This window comes from Sorex fumeus, unplaced genomic scaffold (assembly GCF_029834395.1).
Source record: "Sorex fumeus unplaced genomic scaffold, SorFum_2.1 ptg000047l, whole genome shotgun sequence".
Lineage (NCBI taxonomy): Eukaryota > Metazoa > Chordata > Mammalia > Eulipotyphla > Soricidae > Sorex > Sorex fumeus.
This window is the reverse complement of record NW_026606104.1, coordinates 54,059,185-54,080,460: the sequence shown is the minus strand read 5'-3', so window position 1 is coordinate 54,080,460 and position 21,276 is coordinate 54,059,185. Positions and strand designations below refer to the sequence as shown.

The 21,276-nt window shown below is 43.1% G+C and overlaps 1 protein-coding gene across 23 annotated transcripts in view; it reads right to left on the bottom strand.

The window, feature by feature from the left end:
* Window positions 1-21,276, bottom strand: part of MACF1 (microtubule actin crosslinking factor 1) — a 403,924-nt gene that overhangs the window by 214,095 nt on the left and 168,553 nt on the right. For 14 of the 23 annotated variants that reach the window (XM_056123700.1, XM_056123697.1, XM_056123710.1 and 11 more), the window contains one exon: window positions 20,353-20,445. In XM_056123700.1, coding sequence (XP_055979675.1) covers window positions 20,353-20,445 — 93 coding nt within the window. Of the gene's footprint in view, window positions 1-6,383; window positions 7,482-20,352; window positions 20,446-21,276 lie in introns of those variants that run through there. The other 9 variants (XM_056123689.1, XM_056123692.1, XM_056123688.1 and 6 more) reach the window with 6 other exon arrangements.

The following is a 21,276-nucleotide window of genomic DNA, read 5'->3' as shown; positions in this document are numbered from 1 at the left end:
AGGCCAGTGTGATAGTACAACAGGTAGGGTGCTTGCCTTGCATGTGACCACTGAAGGTTTGATCTGTGGCACCCCATATGTTCCCCTGAGCCTGCCAGGAGTAATTCCTGAGAGTAGAGCAAGGAGTAAGCCCCGAGCACTTCGGATATGGCTCAAAACAAAACAAAATGTTATAGAATTGACAAAAAGATGCAAAGAAAACTACAGAAAGTTGGGTGATAATTCAAAGATAAAGGGGACAAGCCTTGGAGGCACAGGTATCAAATACTTTCCATGGCACCCCATACCAATCCTGACCCCCAAAGGAGGGGTTTGCTGGGCCCAAGCAGAATCATATCACTGGCTTTAGCCTTGAACGATATGAAGAGATAGGCTTAATACCACTGGATATGATTCCCGAGTCCCCTGAGCACTACCTGGGAAGTCAAAATACAGAAATAAAAGAACTAAATGATAGAAAGTAGATGCAAAGATTGGAAGTTGAAAAAGTAACAGAAGGATGATAAGGGATGGACCTATTCAGACAGAAATACTTTTAAGTGCAAACTGATATAGGAAAGAAGATTACACAGATTATGAAGAGTTTGAAATATGAAGCTGAGGACTCTGAACTTTGTAAGCCTATGTAAGACTCAGGAAATGAGAGAAGCTTTAATGAGGAGATAGCTAACTTGATTCTCATGTCCTGACTTCAAGCCACCAAAGCAGGCAGGTAGATAGGAGGACCCTGTCAATCAGTTTCTCAAAAAGTAATAAAACCCAACATTTCTCTTCTCTTCCCACAACTCCCAGCCCATTCGGCACTTCCCTCTACTGTCTCCTCATATCTCCTACTAAGATCACTGGAGAACCATTCAGGACACTGACATTATCACTGTGAATAGGACATCAAATACTGAAAACTTGGATTCAAGAAGAAGGTAAGGAACTGAAGAGCTAGTGAAGGAGTTAAGGTACTTGCCTTGCATGCAACCACCTGGTTCAATCCCTGGTACCTGGGGCCAGAGAGCACTGGCACAAGAGGTAAGACATTTGCCTTGTATGCACCTACTTGAGTCAACCTCAGTTCTATCCCCTGAGCACAGGCAAGGGTCACTCCTGAGCACAGAGCTATCAGAAATAGTCCCTGAGCACTGCTGACTGTGCCTCCCCTACTGCTCTCCCAAATAAAAAAATTCCTGGCACTACATGGTCCTCCAAGCACTGCCGGGTGCAGCCCTGGAGACCCCAACAAGCACTGCTGGGGGTGGCCCAAGTAACTGCTAAACACCACACCAACCTCAGCCCTTACTACTAAACTACGAACCCTGTTGCTCAGATTCCCTGAGCATTGGACAGGAGAGGAAGAAAGGAAGAAGAAAGAAAAGAAAGAGAAAAAAAAGAGAAGAAAAAAAAGGGAGGGAGAAGGCAAGGATGGAGGGAGGGAGGAAATGCTGTAGTAGTATATTAGTTCACTAAATTCATTGGAAATGCCTGGTTAGAAGGCTCTAGTGACAGCTATGTGTTTTACCAACATCAGAGGTAGGTAAAGAAAAGGGGATGCTACTTTCCATATCCAAATTTTGAGAACTAGAAGTCTCTCCAGGGAATATAACTAGGAAAAAAAAATCCTAAGTGACACACACTTTGTTCTTTACTGCTCTCCTAAATACTGTCAAACTACTCTCCAAATAATGTACCAATTTATACCTCCACCCACACGATACGAAGGTTTTTCTATCACTACACATCATCACCTACACTGGTGTTTTCTGACATTTTATTTTCTGCTAATCTGCTGTGTGTAAAGTAGTATATTATTGTTTTTATTTTTATATCTTTGATTGCTAGTAAGGAAGATTCAACTGGAGGAGGCATGTGAGTTTCATTTTTTTTCTGAAATGATTACTTCTACATTTCCTCTACTTTTCTACAAAGGTATTTATTTATCTTTATCTTGGTGGTAAGAAATCTTTAAATAGGGCTGGAGCAACCCTACAGTGGATAGGGTTTGGCCTTGCATATGGCCAATCCAGGATTGATCCTTGGTACCCCATATGGTCCCTCAAGTCCCACCAGGAGTGATCCCTGAGTGCAGAGCCAGGAGTAAGCCCTAGTACTGCAGGTGTGCCCCCCAGGTCCTCTCCGCCCAAAACTCCTCCTCTCCAAGAAATCTTTAAATAATACTGCTAACTAGCATTTATTGTGCTCTACTTGGCACATATAATTCTCACAACCTCCCCTTTAAAGTATACAATACTTTTTTTTGGGGGGGGGATGAGAAAACCCACACCAGGGGGTACTCAGGGTCACCTGGGGGATGCTGTCAGGGGTTGAACCTGAGACTCCTGCCTGCAAAACATGTGCTTCAGTTATTTGAGCTGTCTCCCTGCCCCCACAAAGCACACACTGGTCTTATCCTCAATTTACAAATGAGGAAATTATGTCACAAAGAAGTTAAGTAGCTTGCTTTGGGCATAGTACTTATTACAACTAAGCTGAAGTTCAAACTCAGTCAGACTTGCTCCAAACTTTAACTCCAGGACCTACACAACCTATGCCCCATTTCATACATCCCAGATATTAATTCATTTCCAGCATTGTTATATTCCAGTATCCAATCATTTACTATTACTTCTCAGCCTTTCACAGGAAAAAGAAATTTTCAAGTATATTTTTAAAAGAAATGGTTAGGCCAGAGAGGTATTACCGAGGATAAGGTGTTTGCCTTGCATAAGATGGACCCTGGTTTGATCCCCAGAACCACAACACGGTACCCTGAGCAATGTCCAAAGTAGTCCCTGAGCACCTCCAGGCATGGCCCCCGAAATCCCAAAGGATTAAAAGAAGACAGTCTCAACCATTACCAAATCAAAGCTAACCTTGTTTGATCTACACTCCACCCACTTCACCCCTCCCCTATTATTTGAAGCAAATCCCACACATATCATTTTCTCTATAAACACCTTAGTATGTATCTCTACAAGACAAAAAATTCTTTTTAAATATATAACCACACAAATATTGTTCCACTGTTACATCTACAAAACAATAATGATTCTTTAGTAGTATTTTTCATCAGTAAAATACTTTGAGAAAAAAGCCTTTTTATGTAAAAATAAAGCTCTAACTTAACTGCTATATTCCTCCAGTGGTATCCTTGGGTTAATTTTACTTTCTTCTTGCAATACAAAGCCAATATTAGTAAAGTGATCCCTGTAATTTAAAAGGAGATGTGGGAAAGGGAGACCTGTAAACTGAAAAGGCAGAGCCCAGAAAATAATAAACTTCAATGTTTTTAGATCTTTCTTATCATGCGTAGTCCCAATTGTTATATGACTACCCAAAATTGTAGGGACTTCAAGGGTTTGTGGCAAAGACATTCTTCATTCAAAAGACTTCATTAACACACAGAGAGAGAGAGAGAGAGAGAGAGAGAGAAAGAGAGAGAATGGGCAAGAGATTTTCACAATTTTCCTTGTTGAACAGGCAGGTATTATTATAGCATTATAGCTATTGATTGCAGCTGGGGGTAGGGAGTCAGGCTAAGAGAGAAGGAATGAGCCAGAGAAGGCCTTTGTCTGACATCAAAGTACAATTGCTGTTAACCAGCTCCTACCCAGCTCCCCAATCTACTTGTCATTCTGAAAACCACTTTTGTCAGCTGACTTGTCATCCTGCTTCTGTATTAACTATTTCCTGACAAGGGAAATATAATTCTGCTCGGTAAACAGAAAAGCAGACTATCTTTTAATTACCTAAGCCCCTTAGTCACCAAGAATCAAATTCAGTTTTTATTTCTAACTAAAAAGAAACCAAACACTCATTGCCAAAGTTGTGCCCAAGTAGCTGCAGCCTACTGCCATTCCCGTTCTCATGGAACTGACCAAAAGGAGAGTCCCAGATCATGAACACCACCACCGTGGAACATGAACCTCATCCTGAGGAGAATTGCTACTAAAACCCATACACCGCACATAGTCAGCTCTGCTGAACTGCCCTGGTCCTTTTCAGGAAGGAGCTGGTATGTGATGAGCAGCAGCTGTCAGCTGCTCTTCTGACCCATGTCCTCCGGAGCTCTGAGACTCTGTCTGCACTGTCCAGGAGACCTGCGGGATCGGAACAAGCTCGTGATCTCTCTCTCTCTCTCTCTCTCTCTCTCTCTCATTTTTTCAGCCTGTGCTTTATGGCTAAGTAGTGTGGTTATGTCTGCTTTGAAAGGCTCAAGAAACTGGCTGCCCAGAAAATGCCACATAACACACATACTGAATAGAAAAGGAAGCATACCTCTGTTGTTAACGACACATGCACAGATCATGGTCCAAAGGGCTCACCCACAAGTTTTCCCCCTGTATAATGAATGTCTCACTGAGTTTTTCACAACTTTCCCATGCTGTCCCAGTGGAGGAGATGATCCAGTTCACACTGAGACTGCCATGGTCCTTTATCAAGAACTGATTTCAACCAAGAGTCCTTAATTATCAACAAACTTTTCAGTTATGAGTCTATAACCCAAAACACTACGGTGTCTCCATAACTTCAGTTTTAATGTCAGCAGTATCAATCAAAGGAGCATCCAGTTTGACAGTCAGTTTGTTTCCCATCACTCTACATTCCACTGCACGAGACAGAAAGTCTCTGACTGTGATACTCCCTCCTAGCTAATGAAACTCACTCACACCCTCCCTAGCAGCACCACTGTCTTCCTTCCCAATACGCATGCACACACACACACACACACACATACTCTCTATATGGAAAAGTCCACAGAGGACCCTTATCCAACAAGGTAATGAGTATTTTTGCATTTCTTTTGTTTTGATGTTTGGTTTTAGGGCCTCATCTTGTGGTGCCTGGGGTTGCCCAGAGGGCCACGTGATGTCAGGAATTGAACCCAGGGCTCCCCCAAACATTTTCTCTTGCCTCTTGAGTTATCACCCTGGTCTCATGAATATTTTTCCAATGGTCATTTTTTTTTTTCCTTTCACACTTGAGTCTTCAAACTTTAAAACAAAGTACGCTGAGATAGTCTTATCATGGGGGAGAATTTATTCCCAACAAGGACGTTTTAAGCACAGACCAACTTAAAAATTTTGTCCCACTTCAGCCTTAAACTACTGGTGATAACCAGGACATTGAGATGGTCCCCAGCCCTGCTGACAGACCTTAGGCTGTTCAAGGCTGTAACTGCCCATGATCTACACAAGGAAAATGTCCTACTCATCTTCCATCTCTTGCTGCTCTGGAATGCTAAGGTTTTTTTTTTTCTTTTCCTACTGCAGAGGCTGACATGCCCATGAAGGTGTTTTGTCACTGTTCTTTATTTTTGTTGGAGGGGATGAATTGGCAGGGAGAGGTGGAGGCCACACCTGATGGTGCTCAGGGTTTATTTCTCCTTGCACTCAGGGATCTTTCCTGATAGGGTGTGGTAGGACTTGGAGGACTACATGGGGTACCAGAGATTGAACCTGGGTATGTAAGGTGAATGCCTTACCTGTTGTATTAACTCTGCACCCCCAGTCCTCCTTGCTGTAAAAGGTTATTTCGTCCCAGGTGAACTATAACTTCATCTGACTCTACAATCAATCACACAGCTACATGCCAGACTCAGAGATATACCAGGTCTTTTTCCAGTAATGATCAGATCTCTTAAATTCTCAATTACTCCTGAACCCTAAAGACACTCAAAACATCCTCACCCCCACCATTGATAAATAGCCCACAATCAAAAACTTCTAAAGCCATAAACAAGTTCCTCAAGAACACACACACACACACACACACACACACACACACACACATACACACTTTCTAGCTGAGAACCTTTAAGCTGCCCAAAGCCCCACCTCCCTTCAAGGAATCTCAGGTACTTCTTGCCCCTCTTCTCTGAAAGTGGAATCAGGAACCAAAGGAGGAAGTCCTCTACACCAGCACATATAATGAATGGACCTCGTCATTAGTACAGTCCCCACAGAGTGGGATTGCATCAGCTCAGTTTCCAGGGGACAGCAGCAATCACATCAAAGAGAGCTGCCTCACCCCTTTCACATTCATTTTAGGGACTCAACCAGACCTCCCCACCATCCTCTTTGCCAGGAAGCTGGTCAACAGACCTTCCTGAGAGTAAATATCACCTGGCACACACCTTGAAAGATCACCCTATCAGAGAGCTCCAGCAATTAGGCTGCAAGGTTACCTAGAATCAGCGGGCATCTCCAGAGACAACAGACTTGGTTTCAAGCACCCAGAGGCAGACCTAAAATAGATTCCCTAGCCAGCAGTCTCTGACCCCGGTGCCTCTGAGATGAAGAGTCAAGATCCTCGCTGTTCACTATACTTCACCTCAAGTGTGCGAGTCTGGAATCACAACAGCTGTTTGGCTATCCTACAACATGCCCACCTACCTCCTCCACGCCCCATGATGGTGTGTGGCTTGCCTCCAAAGAGAGAGTGCCATCCTCTTCTGAGATGGAGATGGAGGTCTTTTCAGGTTCTCTATCTTTAGGATGGACTTCACATAACTGTGGCCCGTCACTGCCATAGCCAGAGGAAGAGGGCAAAATGCTCACAGTCATACCACTGACAGACAGATCACTCTGAGAAGCAATCAGTCTGGGACCCTGAGTGGGCATTCGACCCACGTGGGCAGGCTCTGGGCATCTATGGCTCCTCGACTGGTCCAGTAGTGATGAAGGAACAGAACATTCTGCAATCCAGGAACCTGTCTGAGGGGTACTTAAAATATCCTTGTTTTCTACCCCAACACTCCGGCCCTCTGAAAGTTGATTTCCGGTCTTGGTGGGAAAGTCCATCCTAGGGAAAGTGCTGCTCCGAAACCCAAGCTGTGTATTTCCTTTTTTCACTGCAGTCTCTCCCTGCAAAGGCAGCAGCACAGCCCTGCTGCTGCAGGATGCTGTCCTCGGAAATTCCACCAGTTGGCTCACTGACTTCTCACAGTTCCTTTCCGCTGGATTATCAAGCAGGTGAGCGATGACAGTCATTCCCTCTTCCAAGGAATCCCAGACCCCTCCAGCAACTGATGACTCATTCTTTAACAAAAGGTGAGCAGTCTGGATCTCCCCTTGGAATCTCTCCCTCACCTGCACGATCATCCCTTGATCTCCCACCCCTGTGTCGGGGGGCAAAGCTCCAGGCAGCGAAATGACTGGGGGGGGATGCTCTGCCCCTCCCACTCCTTCCTCCTTTCGGAGACTCACTGTTAACTTCCTTAGGGTTTCAGTCTCTTCAGTGACTCCGGTTCCTTCCAAGGGCTCTTCCTCATTAGAAACCTCTGGAGTAGGGGCTTTCTTCCCCCGCCACTTCCTTTTGAACCGAACCCTTTTCTTAGGAGATATGGGAGCCTTCTCAGGAACAGCTACGGAATCTTTTGGCTCCTTAACACAGCCCAATGAATTTCCCATCGCTTTCCTCTCCCAATCTCAGCAAAAACGCAGCTAAGCCAGTCCTGGGAGCCCAGAGAAATTCCAACCGTGGCTTCATCGGATTAGATGCACATTCAAAAACATGCACTATGCCGGCAATCCCTCCAATTCTTTCTTCCTCCCTCCCTCCCCTCCTCTCTGTCTCTTCCAGCCGCTGCGATTCAGACAGCCATCTTACAGGCTCAGAGCTGCAACAAGACAAATTCAAAGCATCTCACTGCAGTTCAGAAATCACTTGACCTAAAAGCAGACAGAAAGCGGATTGGCTGCAGCTTCCTCTCTCCAAATATGAGGTAATTGGAGCACTGCCCTCAGTAACACAAACAGAAAGCAAAAAGGAGCTGGAAACCAGGGGAGGGAAAGATTAGGGAGGGGAGAAGTGGGGGGTGGGGGGACCGACTGTAAGAGTAAATGGAAAAGGGAGGGGAAAGAGGAGAGACCAGGGGAGAAGGTAACGCAGAGGGGGGAGGAGGAAGGAGGAAACGCAAACCAGCTCCAGATATCCAGGGGCAGAATACCCAGGGGAGGGGACAAGAAAGCCACAATGATGGCCCCTACTCTGAAAGAAGACAGCTTTCAACTGTTGCATCAAGATAAAAGAAAACATCAAGCATGACGGTATGTTTTTCACAACAATTCCAGATCAGAAACAATAAAAATATTTTAATTAAATTAGAGTCTAAAGGGGGCGTGAAGTCTTAAGAGAACTGAGGAAACAAATAAATAAAATACTCCAAAGGTTACAAAGGTCTAGCCTCCTGGTGCATTTCTTTTCCTCCTCTAACAGTGCCCCCTCTCCCGCTGGCCAAAAACAAGAGAAAGATCTGTTTATTCTGCCTGCCAATGATAAGAAGGGAAATCCCTAAAACACATAAACATCTACACTGTTACCTCAAACAATGAATTAAAAAGAGAAGTGGCAGGGGAACTCAGCCTGGGGTCTAGCATACAGAAGCTAGTTAAAAGATACCACTCCCTAATACAGGAGAAGCAGCGTCTCTGCTGGCGGTGTGTGACAGAAATGTTGGGCAGGGATTACACATGTTCTTGCCACCACCACCACATGACTTTTTAGGGGTTTTTTTTTGCATTTGTTATGGGCCAAGCACTCTACTGGTTATAGGGTATACAATTCTCACAGAATTATGGGTCAAAACTATTACTTCACATTTGACAGGTAAAGAAATTTTTCTTCTTACAAGAATGATGATTAATTTGTGTCCACAGCTCGTAAGTGGCAGAGCCTGAACATGAACTCCTGAGGAAGACTTTTCATTACACCACTGTCACTCCTAACTAAAGCAGGGGCAGATGTCAGCACACTGTCAAAGCGGATGGTTCCCCACTGTGGGTGCTCCAGGCTCAGTCCTGCCTCAGTACTCAGAGATTACTCCTGGGGGGTGGGGTGGGGATTGGGGGACCATATGGGAGGCTGGGGATCAAACCCGGGTCAGTCACATGCAAGGCAAATGCCTGACCCACTCTATTACTGCTCTGGCCCAGATCCCTGCTGTTCTGGATTCACAACTATACTCAACAGGGACCAGGGGCTGGAACAAAGAGGTAGTGAAATTTACTATTTGGGAATAAAAGAAGAAGTTGCTGAAATGAGTCCAGATGGTTTTTATCCAAACTGCAGTGGGGCAGTAAGTCTGAATTTTAAGTCTAAGAAGCTAGATTAAAAAAAAAAATCACCCTGCTGAAGCTGGAGCAGTAGTCTTGCACGATCTCCTGAGCACTGCCAGGAGTAATTCCTGAGTGCAGAGCCAGAAATAACCTCTGATCATTGTCAGTTATGGCCCCAAATCCGAAAGAAAAACGAAAACAAAACAAAAAACAAAAAATCACCCTGATAGGGCTAGGGAGATGTTTCAAAGGGCTGGGTACGAGTTTCAGATTTGATCGCTGGCACTGTACAACCTCCCAAGCACCAGGGCCATGTATATCCCAGGTAGGACTCCCAGCACTGCTGAGGAAGTATAACCTCCCCCCCCCGAAAAAAAAAAACTTACTATATGACAGTGGGATCCCCCACACGGCACACGCACGCGCACGCACTGCTACAAACCAAAAGTTTTGAATTGCGCAGAAAGAGCTCTATGAAAATTTCCCCCATTACAACTGTTGTAAACCTAAACGGTCCAGACCACAGAGCAGGGAGAACCAGTCTGCCTGTCTTGATGTCAGCCATGACTACCCTCCCGAAATCCTGAAATATTCCCTCCGAAAAGGAAAGCAGTTCGAAGTCCTAAAGCAACAGCTCCTTCAGAAGGGCTTCTGCGACCCCTTCACAGCTGCAGTAGGTGTTTCCACCCAGAACCTTTTCTTCAAGGCCGACAGCAGAGCTGCAGCACCATCTGATGGCCATTATAAACCACAGCAACACTTCAGATCAGGAGATTAACATGGCAGAAACTGTCAGACAACATATAGGAACTCATTTAATCATTTCTCCAGGAATCCCTGGTTCAGTGCTCCAGCAAAGAGAATTGGAACTATGTAACTTAAGAGAAATTCCCCTCACCCCCAAGCAATTTTACTTGGATTTCTTTATTGAAATACAAACAAACCAAATTCCCGTAACTGATCAACCCAGGGGTAAAGGAAATAGCTGTTTAATCTAACGTTCTTTGAAAAAATTAACAGAAACAAGCATATTTGCTTCTGGAGGCTTTTCTTTTCTTCCGATTTTGGAGCCTCACTCAGCAGTGCTTGGGGGCTATTGCCTGTTCAGATTTCAGGGATCATTCCCGGTGGTGCTCAAGAGACCATGAAGCGCCAGGGACTGAAGCCAGGTTCTGCATACAAAGCAGGTGCTCTAGCCCTTGCAACTTTTCTCCCTGCTTCTCTTTTCTCTTCCTTTTTTAAAAACTTTTGCATATGTAGGGTAAGTCAGGTCTTCGTTTCCTTCTGTTCAAAGGAAAACTGGTCTAGGAAAGGAGCAGAGAGATTTCAGTAAGGTTTCAATTTCCAATTATGTTGATGTAGTAACTAACTACTAGGTTGATTCAGCTTCCTTATGAACTGCACATACTACCAATTTAAAGTGGGAGGGGGAAAAGAGAGGGGGGGGTGCCTTCCATAGAGGCAGGCTGGGGATGGAGGTGGGGGGTGGAGGAGTGGTAGGAGAGAAACCTGGGTATTGGTGGTGAGAAATGTACACTGTTAGAGTGTTGGAACATTGTATCACTGAAATCCAATCATGAATAGCTTCCAAACTCTGTATCTAACAGTGACACAATTAAAAATTTTTAAAAAAATTTTTTAAAGAAGCTAAAATAAATAAATTAATAAAATAAAGTGGCCTTAGCATGGGGTAGGGAAATAAAGTATAAAAAGGATATGGCCCAGTGTCTGATCTAAATCCTCCCATCCCCATCCCCTACACCCCATTTATTTTGGGAGCTAAAAGACTCTCCAGGACTGCCAGGACCCTCTCAGATAATCTTTCTTGACCAAACTCTAAGAAAAGCAGGTCTGCTGCAAGGCCCAAAGTTTGGATGCTAGTTTTTCTGTTTTCTACCCAGGAGCTCTGCTTCCACTATCTTAAGTTAAAGTGCTCATCAGGACTTTCCTCTGGATGATTTTTGCATTTGACCTGGGCTCTTGCCACATGAGCTGCCCTCTTCTGGGACTGCAGACTCCCGGGGACAGCTTGCTCTTCAGAACTTTTCCTCTCGTTTTTCTGCTTACTACCTGTAAGTGTTCCTCAGACAGAGCCGAAGGAAAAGAGCTCATTCATTCCTCAGACACAAATGGTGCGGCACTATAATGCCAACAACCAAGTACAATAAAGTGCACAAAAATGTGCATCAAGTCTAACCTCTTGTCCTGAACTCCGTGAAATTTTCTTTCAAAGTTCTGGATATAAACTAGTTTTTAAATACTTCAAGAGTTAAGAAAGAACTTTTGTCAGGTTGTTTTTGGAGGAGAGGGGTGGTCAGATTCTGACCATCAAGAATGTCATCTCTTAGAACTTATTTTTAAAACCGGCTCAAACAAAATCGAGACAAAAATTACATTTGATTGTCTGGATGTATAACCCATTTCAATCTGCTCCTCTGCACAGTTCACACAGAAAATAGACGCTGCAGTCAGCTTATTTAATCGACCTACTCACAAGTGTAGGAAGAGCAAATTTATAAACTATCTGTTCATTTAACAAGTATTTATCTTTCTGACTTTTTATTTTTGGGCCACATCTGGAGATGTTCAGGTCTTACTCCTGACTCCATGCTCAGGGATCACTCCTGGCAGTACTCAGAGGATCTTATGCAGTGCTGGGATAAAACTGGGGTTCGTCGATTGCCTCGAGCAGGTCCCAGTAATGTCTCCTTCGTCCTAGCCCTGAGATTTTTTTAAAAGTGCCATATTAAAAGCTCTTCCAGGGTTAGGAGAATGAGACTCATCATTGTTACTGGTATTTGGCATATTGGGTATACCACGGGGAGTTTGCCAGACTCTGCTCTCTAACTGGGGTTAGTCACATACAAGGTAAGCTCCTTATCTGCTGTATTATCTGTTCAGCCTCTTAACAAGCACTTACTGGGGACCTGTTCTGTGCCAGGCAAAGAAACAAACAATACTGTTAGTTAGGGTGCCCAAACTGGAATCCAGGTAAGAAACAAACATGTCAAAGTGTAGCGAGTGCTGTCTATTACAACGTATACAGGTCTTCAGAGCGCAATATGGCAAAATAACATGCAAAATCCAGCAATTCCGGTCCAGGTTTTTAACAAAGACAAAAACATTTCCTGCATGCAAAAGGACAGGCATGAGCACATAGCTATGCTCTGCAGCAACAGGGTAGGAGAGGCAGGAAAGTTGGCTCATTTTGTTTTCTTTCTTTAAAGAGAAAGAGATGGCAGAGCATTGGCAAGCTAACTGTGGAGTATTCGATATGCCAAAAACAGTAACAATAAAGGGTCTCATTCCCTTGACCCTGAAAGAGCCCCCCAAAGGCCATTGGGCTACGCTAGCATGCAACAGAGACAAATGGAGACGTTACTGGCGCCCACTTGAGCAAATCAATGAACAACGGGACAAGTGATACAAGTGAAAGAGAAAGGGGAAAACTGAAGCAGATATAATAAAATACTAACAACTAATTTTCAAGTTGGCCACCAGATAAGGATCTGTCATATATTTCTATACTTTTTATAAGGACTTTGAAACTTTCATTAACTAAAAACTTAAAGTTAAAAAAGAAAAAAGCCCTCCACTTAGCTCTAGTTTGTACATGTTTGAACATTATATTTATTTTGAACTGCCAGGGGTTAAACCCAGAGCCTCATACATGCAAGGCATGTGTTCTATCACTTACACATTCCTAGCCCCATATTGTTTATTTTTGTTTTGGGCCACAATGAGCATTGTTGTTGGGGGAGGAGGATGGTCACACCTCAAGTCACTCAGGGGGCCTTCTGATGCTCCGGATGAAATCAGAGTCTCCTGCAAAGAAAGCAGTGCTCCACCCGTTGAACCATCTCCCCAACCCTCAGATCTTTTCACCACATGTTAAAGCACCCTGCAAACTATAAACATTAATGAAATTATATATATACCACAGTTTTATTGGCAGTAACAAATTTCAAATCTAGAATCAGTCTCTGAATACGCTCTTGAGATGACAACCACTAATAGTATTTATTTCTACATCATTATTCTATTTCATAGGCACCAACAAATAGCATAACAGCAATTTTACTGAATTTTACTGGCCTAATAGCAATTTTACTGAAATATATATTTAATAGTTGTGTTCTGCATTCCTATTTGGTTTTACATATGAGTTCTTGGTGAGAAGAGCTGATAGAAGATCAATAATAAAAGACTAGAGAAATGCATTGATAAGTAACTAGCAGGAGGTATACCATGTCCTCCCTCAAGTAAGACAGGGAAGATGTAAACTACAAATAAAATCCCTTGTGGGGGAGGGGGACTGGGGCAATAGCACAGCGGATAGGGCATTTGCCTTACATGCAGCCAACCAGGGTTCAATTCCCAGCATCCCATATGGTCCCCCGAGCACTGCCAGGAGTATCCTGAGTGCATGAACCAAGAGTAACTCCTTTTTGGCCGGGTATGAGCCAAAAAGATGAACGGAAAAAAAAATCCTTCGGGGGGGGGGGCGGGGGAAGAAATAGTACAGTGGGTAGGGCACATGCCTTCCCTGGGGCCAATCTGGGTTCAATTCCTGAAACTATACATACAAGATCCTGAGCTGCCAAGAGCCCAGAGCCAGGAGAAAGCCCTGAGCACTGCCAGGTACAGCCCCAAAACAAAACAAGAAGTTTTTACATAAGGTTGGAGGCAGAGCAATAATACAGTAGGTAAGGTGCTTACGTTGCACATGGCCTAGCTGGGTTCAAGCCCTGGTACCATATGTGGTCTCCCACCCCCAACTCATAAAAAAAAAAAAAAAAAAAAAAAAGAATTTCTTTATCAGTCAACCCAAAACTCTGAACAGGGAGTGCTTCCCCACACTCACTAATATAGCTATTATATGGAAATCTTCGATAACCAAGTTTTTAAGAATATCAAGAAGGAATTAGTGGTTATTTGTATCTGGGAAATTCCTTGGGCAGTGCAGCAGAGTTTCCAGCTATTGGAAGGACCAAATAGGCATTCAGCTGTGCTGCAAGAGCAAATAGGAAAAAAAGCAGAGAGCAGCAAGCTATATGTGCAGAAGAAGATTGGTTCTTATCTATTTTTATTTTACTGGATACCAATAAAAATGGTAACTTGTGGGAAAAAACTAAAAGTTATATGGTTCATTAGTAAGTTTTACATGTTACCATGTTACAGTAACTGCTACCAACTACTGAGTAAATAAATACTGTATTTCATTGCCATGTCCTTAATTACCTTAGTTGTAAAATATCTAGCTATTTTATGGTATACCTCTTCTTAGTTCCCCGCATTATATAGTCAAGCAAGACTGAGTCTAGATGACTCAATTCTGAATCTCCCACAGGCTCTATGTGCCCTAGCTGGTCCTTTGAAGACTTCGTTTTCCTGGATAGAACCACAGAACTGTGGAAAGGGTGTTTGCCTTGCACACTACCATGTGCAGAACCTAGGTTCTACAACAGATGATCCATATGCCAGGAGTCAAACCCAGGTCGGCTGTACGATGCCTGCCAAGAGAGATCCCTGAGTGCAGAGCCAGTTGAAATCCCTGAGCACCTCTGGCCCCAAACCCAATAAACCAAACAAAAAGAATAACTTTTTTCTACAAACAAAAACTTTAAGGATACCATTTCATTCACACAGTGACAGCTATGATGTGAAAGATAAACAGTAACAAATGCTGGTGAAAATGTAGAGAAAATAGGAATCTTATACATTGCTGATGGTAGTGTAAAATGGCAGAGCTACTATAGAAAGTCTAAAAATTTCTGAAAATGTAGTCACTGTCACTGTCCTCCCATTGTTCATCGATTGGCTCGAGCGGGCCCAGTAACATCTCCATTGTGACACTTGTCACTATGTTTGGCATATCAAATACGTAAAATGTAGTACATAAACTTATATTACAACCAAGCAATTCAACTTGAGGCAGAGACCAAAGAGAAATGAAAACAAACGTCCAGGGGCCGGAGCGATAGCACAGCGGGTAGGGCGTTTGCCTTGCACGCGGCCGACCTGGTTCGATTCCCGGCATCCCAGATAGTCCTCCAAGCACCACCAGGAGTAATTTCTGAGTGCAGAGCCAGGAGTGACCCCTGAACATTGCTGGGTGTGACCCAAAAAGGCAAAAAAAAAAAAGGAAAAAAAGGAAAAAAAAATCCATCTAAAGCCTGGAACTCATATATTCCTATCATACTATTTATAAATAGCCAAAAAATGGAAACAACTCATATTTCCACCAACTACTAAATTGATCAAATATGTGGTATATCCACACAACAGATTACAACCTAGCAGTGAAAGAAATGAAGTATTGACATATTACACAAATGACCCTTGAGTATATTACATAGAGAGAAATAAGTCAGAGACAGAACAACACATACTATGAAATTCAATTTCTATGAAATATCCAGAATAGGCCAATCTCTAGAGAGAGAAGATGGAATAATAGTTGTCTGAGGCTAGAGATGGGACAGGGAGAATAAATGCATATGGGCAGGAAAGAATCTCAATGCAGTGATAAAAATGCTCTAAAACTGGATTATGCTAATAGTTGTATAACTCATAAAAAATGTTGAATTATACAATGAAAATGGGCCAATTCTATGGTATGGAAATTATACTTCAATTTACATTTTTTAAATGTACCATTATAGATCAAATAAACAATAAAATTGTAACTAAAACAATGTTTTAAAACAGTTAATGTGCGAGGCCCTGAGTTTGACCCCTATCATCATGTGCTCCTCAGCACTGCAGCAGCACCAAAAACAAAGTGAATGAAACAATTAACTGTAGAAAAAGGGAAATACTGGGGAGAAGGGCCATACCTGGGGCTGGGGGATCATATGGGGTGCCAGGAATCAAACCCAGGTCTGGTATACGTAAGGCAAGAACACTACACTATCGCTCTAGTCCTGAACCTAATTTATATAGTAAATTTGTGACTTGTGGCCAAAGATAGAGTACAGCAGGTAGGGCACTTGACTTGCATGTGGCCAACCCAGGTTCAATCCCTGGAATACCATATGGTCCTCAAAGCACTGCCAGGAGTGATTTCTGAGCCAAGAGCTAGGAGTAACCCCTGAGCATTCCCAAGTGTGGCCCAAAAACAAATTAAAAACTGCCAACCGCCACAAAGTAGATTATTTTCCAGCACTGCTGCTATAACAAGATTAACGGGAAGTCAAGTGATCAAGTGATAACAAGATTACCTCTTGGAAAATGTTTATCCAAAAACTGATATTCAAATGCCCATCAATGAATGCTTCTTAATGACAATGGTTTTTATTTGAAGATAGCACAACTTCTAAATGACTTGGAATGAATGTGACTTTTTTCTTTAAGAATGTTCCAGGTACTGGGGGTATGGTGCCGCCAGCAGGTCAATCTGTACCTGTGAGGCGAGTGCATCAGCAGCCTGATGGTGCATCAGACTTCCAGAAACCCCAAAATTGCTGCTGTGCCTTTGGCCAGACCCCAACAACTTGGGGCAAAGCTTACCAATAAAGTAAACAGCCCAAAGTTAGGTATATGGGAGACACACCCACAAACCACCTCAGCTCAGCTATATAATTGGAAGCATGGCCTCTCTGGTTCCTGATCAAACTGCTTAACAGCCATGATCCCAGAGACTCAGAGACAAATCTCGAAACCCAACGGCTTTTGGCAGAAATGCGTCCGGTCCCTGAAGTAGGTTACCGATGCTGGGCCAACCCAGGTGGGAATAGGTTTTGTGCCTTGGCCTGTTCCCCCTGGCGGCCCGGTGGCCACTATCCTCCAGAAGCCACTGGACAGTCAGGTTTGGGCCTGCAATGACGAGACATGCAGGGCCTCACGTGATGGGGATGGAACCGGTCCTTTCCTCCCCACCCCAACGAGACCCCAAGTCATCACCCACGAACTGCGTCTCTGGCTCCTGATCAAGCTGCTTAGCAGCCATGAACCCAGAGACTCAGGAACAAATCTCAGAACCCAGCAGGTTTTGACAGAAATCCCTCCAGATTTAAGTGTTAAAACTTTGGAATTTCAAAACCATGCGGCCACTACTGCAGCCACACAACATCATATGTTATTCTTAACTAGCAATACAAAACGAATTGTCTACTGTTGCCTTTTCAGCAGATCTGAGTGTTCGGGTAAAATCCCAAATAATAATGGTGGGTCCGGTATTCAAAATATTGAATGTGATCCAAATAGAGAGAGAGAGAGTAATGTGGAAATCATCTGCTCCACAAGTGGGGGGAGGGTGTGAGATGGGGGTATACTGAGGTTTTTGGTGGTGGAGAATGGGCACTGGTGAAGGTACGGGTGTTTCACTGTATAACTAAGACTTAAACCCGAAAGCTTTGTAACTGCTCTCATGGTGATTCCATAAATAAAATTATAAAATAATGGAAAAAAAAAGTAAGGTTGGAGTTCATGCCCAATTCAATCAGCTAATCAATGGCTGAATAAATAGCAGTACTCCTACATAAAAAAAAAAAAAAAGAATGTTCCAGGGACTGACTTCTAACAACAACAGACTCATATCACCAAAAAGTCACCAAAACATTAATTTTGGCACCTGAGTTTCCCTTTCCTTTTCACTTGCTTTTTGTTTGGGAGCCACACCCAGCTACACCCAGGGTTTACTCTTGGCACCGTGCCCAGTCCCAGGTTCTGAGGATGGAACCCAGGTCAGCTACATGGAAGGGAAGTGTTCTACCTGCTGTATTATCTCTGTGACCCTTAGGTTTTCCTTTTTAAAGAAAGTCAGCTGGGGCTGGAGTGATAGTATAGCAGATAGAGCTTTTGCCTTGCACATGGCCAAGTGGGGTTCAATCCCTGGCATCCAATATGTTCTCCAACACCTCCAGGAGTAATTCCTGAATGCAGAGCCAGGAGTAACCCCTGAGCATCACCTGGTATGACCCAAAAAGAAAAAAAAAAAAGATTAAAGAAAGTTTGCTACAGAGTAGCCACACAGATAGTTAAGATTTTCCTTACCTCACAACTGAGACTCACACTGGAGATTCACCGTGAAGGCAGATGTATGGAAAAATACAAACGAACAAGAAGTTCCTTTTTAAAAACTCTATTCAGGTGTGCTCCAAGGAAGATGGCTCAACAAGGTCTTGTTCACATGGAACATTTGCCAAGTTCATTTTCCTGGTTATTTATATCCAAAGCATGCCCCAGGAAACTCCATGGTTCAAAAAATTACAAGTTATCCCCATGCTGCAGATTGTTAATATTAGTTGCAAACCAAAGCCCCAAAGTAGCAAGCCCCAAATTCAGAATATTTTCAGTCTAAGGAATTTGGGGATATTCGCTATTCAATCATAAACCAGCAGGTGGTGCTAACTCCCCAACTACATCTAAAGTCACCTCAGCCCCAGTCATCGGTGTCTTGAATAATACATTAACCTCTCTGCCCAGTTGGTGCTCCCTCTCATTTATGAGACTGGTATACAGCAATTGGGTATGGGAGAGCTGCCTGAGAAATGATTTCGTTTGGTTGGGCTAAAGTGATTCCAGGCAGTCTTTCTTAAAAAAAAAAAAAAAGGTGTATACCTTACCAATAGCAATCAGACTGGAAAGGGATTTGCCCTTTGGTGTCTAAGGAGACAGCTCGAGTCTAGCATATTTGAGGTCCCAAGATCACATGACTCTCCAGAACCATCAGGTGTACACCCTATTTTGGAAAAACTAATTTTCCAAGGAGTGGGGAAACTGAAAGAAATCCTCTCGAAGTTTTACGAGTAAAGAGGAGGGAGAATGGTAAGGTGGGTTGGTAGATATTAAGTTACCACAGTGGAGTGGAGTGTGAGTTTACCTTAGGCACTGGTAGAAACTAGTGAAAAAGGGCAGATCTGGGAGCAACACAACTGATTCACTCGGGGGAGCTCCTGAGCAGTGCCACGTATGGCTCCAAAATCAAGAACCCAAAATCAAGAAGGGGCAGGAGAGAGGGAAGGAGGGAGGGAGGGAGGGAGGGAGGGAGGGAGGAAGGAAGGAAGGAAGGAAGGAAGGAAGGAAGGAAGGAAGGAAGGAAGGAAGGAAGGAAGGACAAAGAGAGTGGGAAGGAGAGAAGGGGAGACAGAGACAGAAATTTACTCTCTTGGGAAACAGGAGAAACAGGAAGATGATGTGACTGAGTAAAGACTACCACTACTCATGGTACTACTATTCATGTGTGTGATGGGTGGTACAAGAAGTGCTTATAAGCACCTATACAAACCCAGCTAAGGGCTTCCTTGGGACTGAATGCAAGAACTCTCTCAAAGTTCAGTTGAGGCCCTAGTTCTCAAAGTAATGATATCTGGAGGCGGAACCCTAAGGAAGTGATTTAGTTTTAGATGAGGTCCCATGAGTGGACAACAATACACATCTGCATGAAAGTACCATGGAACGCTTTTACAAAGAACCCAACCACACTTTATCTTGAACTTACTAGTATTCAGAATCTAGAGAAATAAATGTTAAAAACATTTAAGCCACCCAGTCTATGGTATCCATTATGGCACTCCAAACTGACTAAACAGTGCTACAATTAACCAGACTCATTTTAAGATTATTAGTGATGAGAAGCCTACATCAAAGCAGAATAATAGGTCTTCACGCCACCCTTCTAAAGCATCAAAACCAACATCTCTCCCCACCCCTCAAACTTAGGAGTCTCTGAAGAGCCAGTTTTGACTCAGCTGAGCAGACTTTTAATAACCAGACTTCCATTCACAAGGCAACCGCACACACAAGAGAAAAATCCAACTACATCATGCAAATAATTAGGAAGCTCTCGGTCTAGGTTACAACAGCTTTGTCACTAGGCCCTTCAACTCTTCCTTTACAACACCACACTAGCTGGCCTCTAAATAAAGAGAAACTCAGTGCTGCCCATTGATGACAGTGAGACTTAAAGTTGTGTTCTTCAGGACTGGAGAGAGAAAGTACAGTAGGGTTGGCACTTGCCTTGGAACCCATATGCTCCCCCAAACTACTAGAAGTTATTTTTGAGCACAAAACCAGGAATAAGCTCTCAGCACAGCCAGATGCTGCCCAAAGTCCAAATAATTTTAAAAAATTTTAAAAACAAGTAAACTTCTTCAATCTTTTAGCATCTGCGCTTGTTCTGTATACTGGACCACAAACCAGCAGTTATAACCAAGAGAGTATACCAGTACTTTTCAAATTTTCCACACTTGCCGATCAGATCACCATTTGTTTGTGTGGAACAGTGGTTGAAGACCACTACTTTAAATGCCATGTCCAAAGAAAGCAATGAAACAGGAATCATAAACTTCATAGGCCCTACCTGGAAATGTAAAATAATGGTCCAGATCAGGCCCAGGGTCAGCTTGGGGTTGCCATCTGTGATGTCATCATTTCGAATATTCACTAGTTTCACCTGAAAAAAGAAACAGAAGTTTATGTCAGAGTTCTGGGACTTTTTGTTTCATTTTTTAATAGACCTTTGTCATTTACATACATTTATAGTGACTTTTTGGATGTCATGTCCATGAGTTCTGACACATGTATAGATTCATGTACTATCAATACAAACAGGATCACAGGTAATAATGATAAACATTATCACCCACTAAATGTGATTGTATGCTGCTTCTTTATAATCAAAAGTCACCCCCCCTTTACAAGTAACCTAATTCAAGGTAACCAATAATCTGTTCCTAATTTTCCTTTTACCATAAAGTCAAATAGAATCATATGGTATGTAATCTTTTGATACCTGCCCCCCCCCCACTGAGCATTATGCCATTGTGTTCCCATCCAAATTGTTGCATAAATTGTAGATTGTTCTTTCTTTCATTACTGGGTAGTATTCGAATCATTGTAGTGATATGATCCACTAATCCCTTTTAGGATACATGGCAATTTGTTTTCAGTTTCAGCCAATTATGAATAAAACTATATTCACAGACTGTTTTTTGTGCAAGCATGTTTTCATTCTCTAGGCTAAATCCTAAGTGTGGGCCTGCTAGGCCATATGGTATATTTATGGCTCCATAAGAAACTGCCAACTATTTTCTAGAGATTAAACCACTTTGCATTCCCACTTGCAAAGCAACCTGTAACAGCACATGATATTATAAGCTACTGTTTTATTAAGTCATCAGACCTTGCTTTTTCCCTTTTTTTAAGTTAAGAGGGAGAGAGAGAGGCCTTTTCCCCTGCCAGTCTTTGGCTTGCTCTCACTTCCACTTGTTCTACTTTGTCAGAG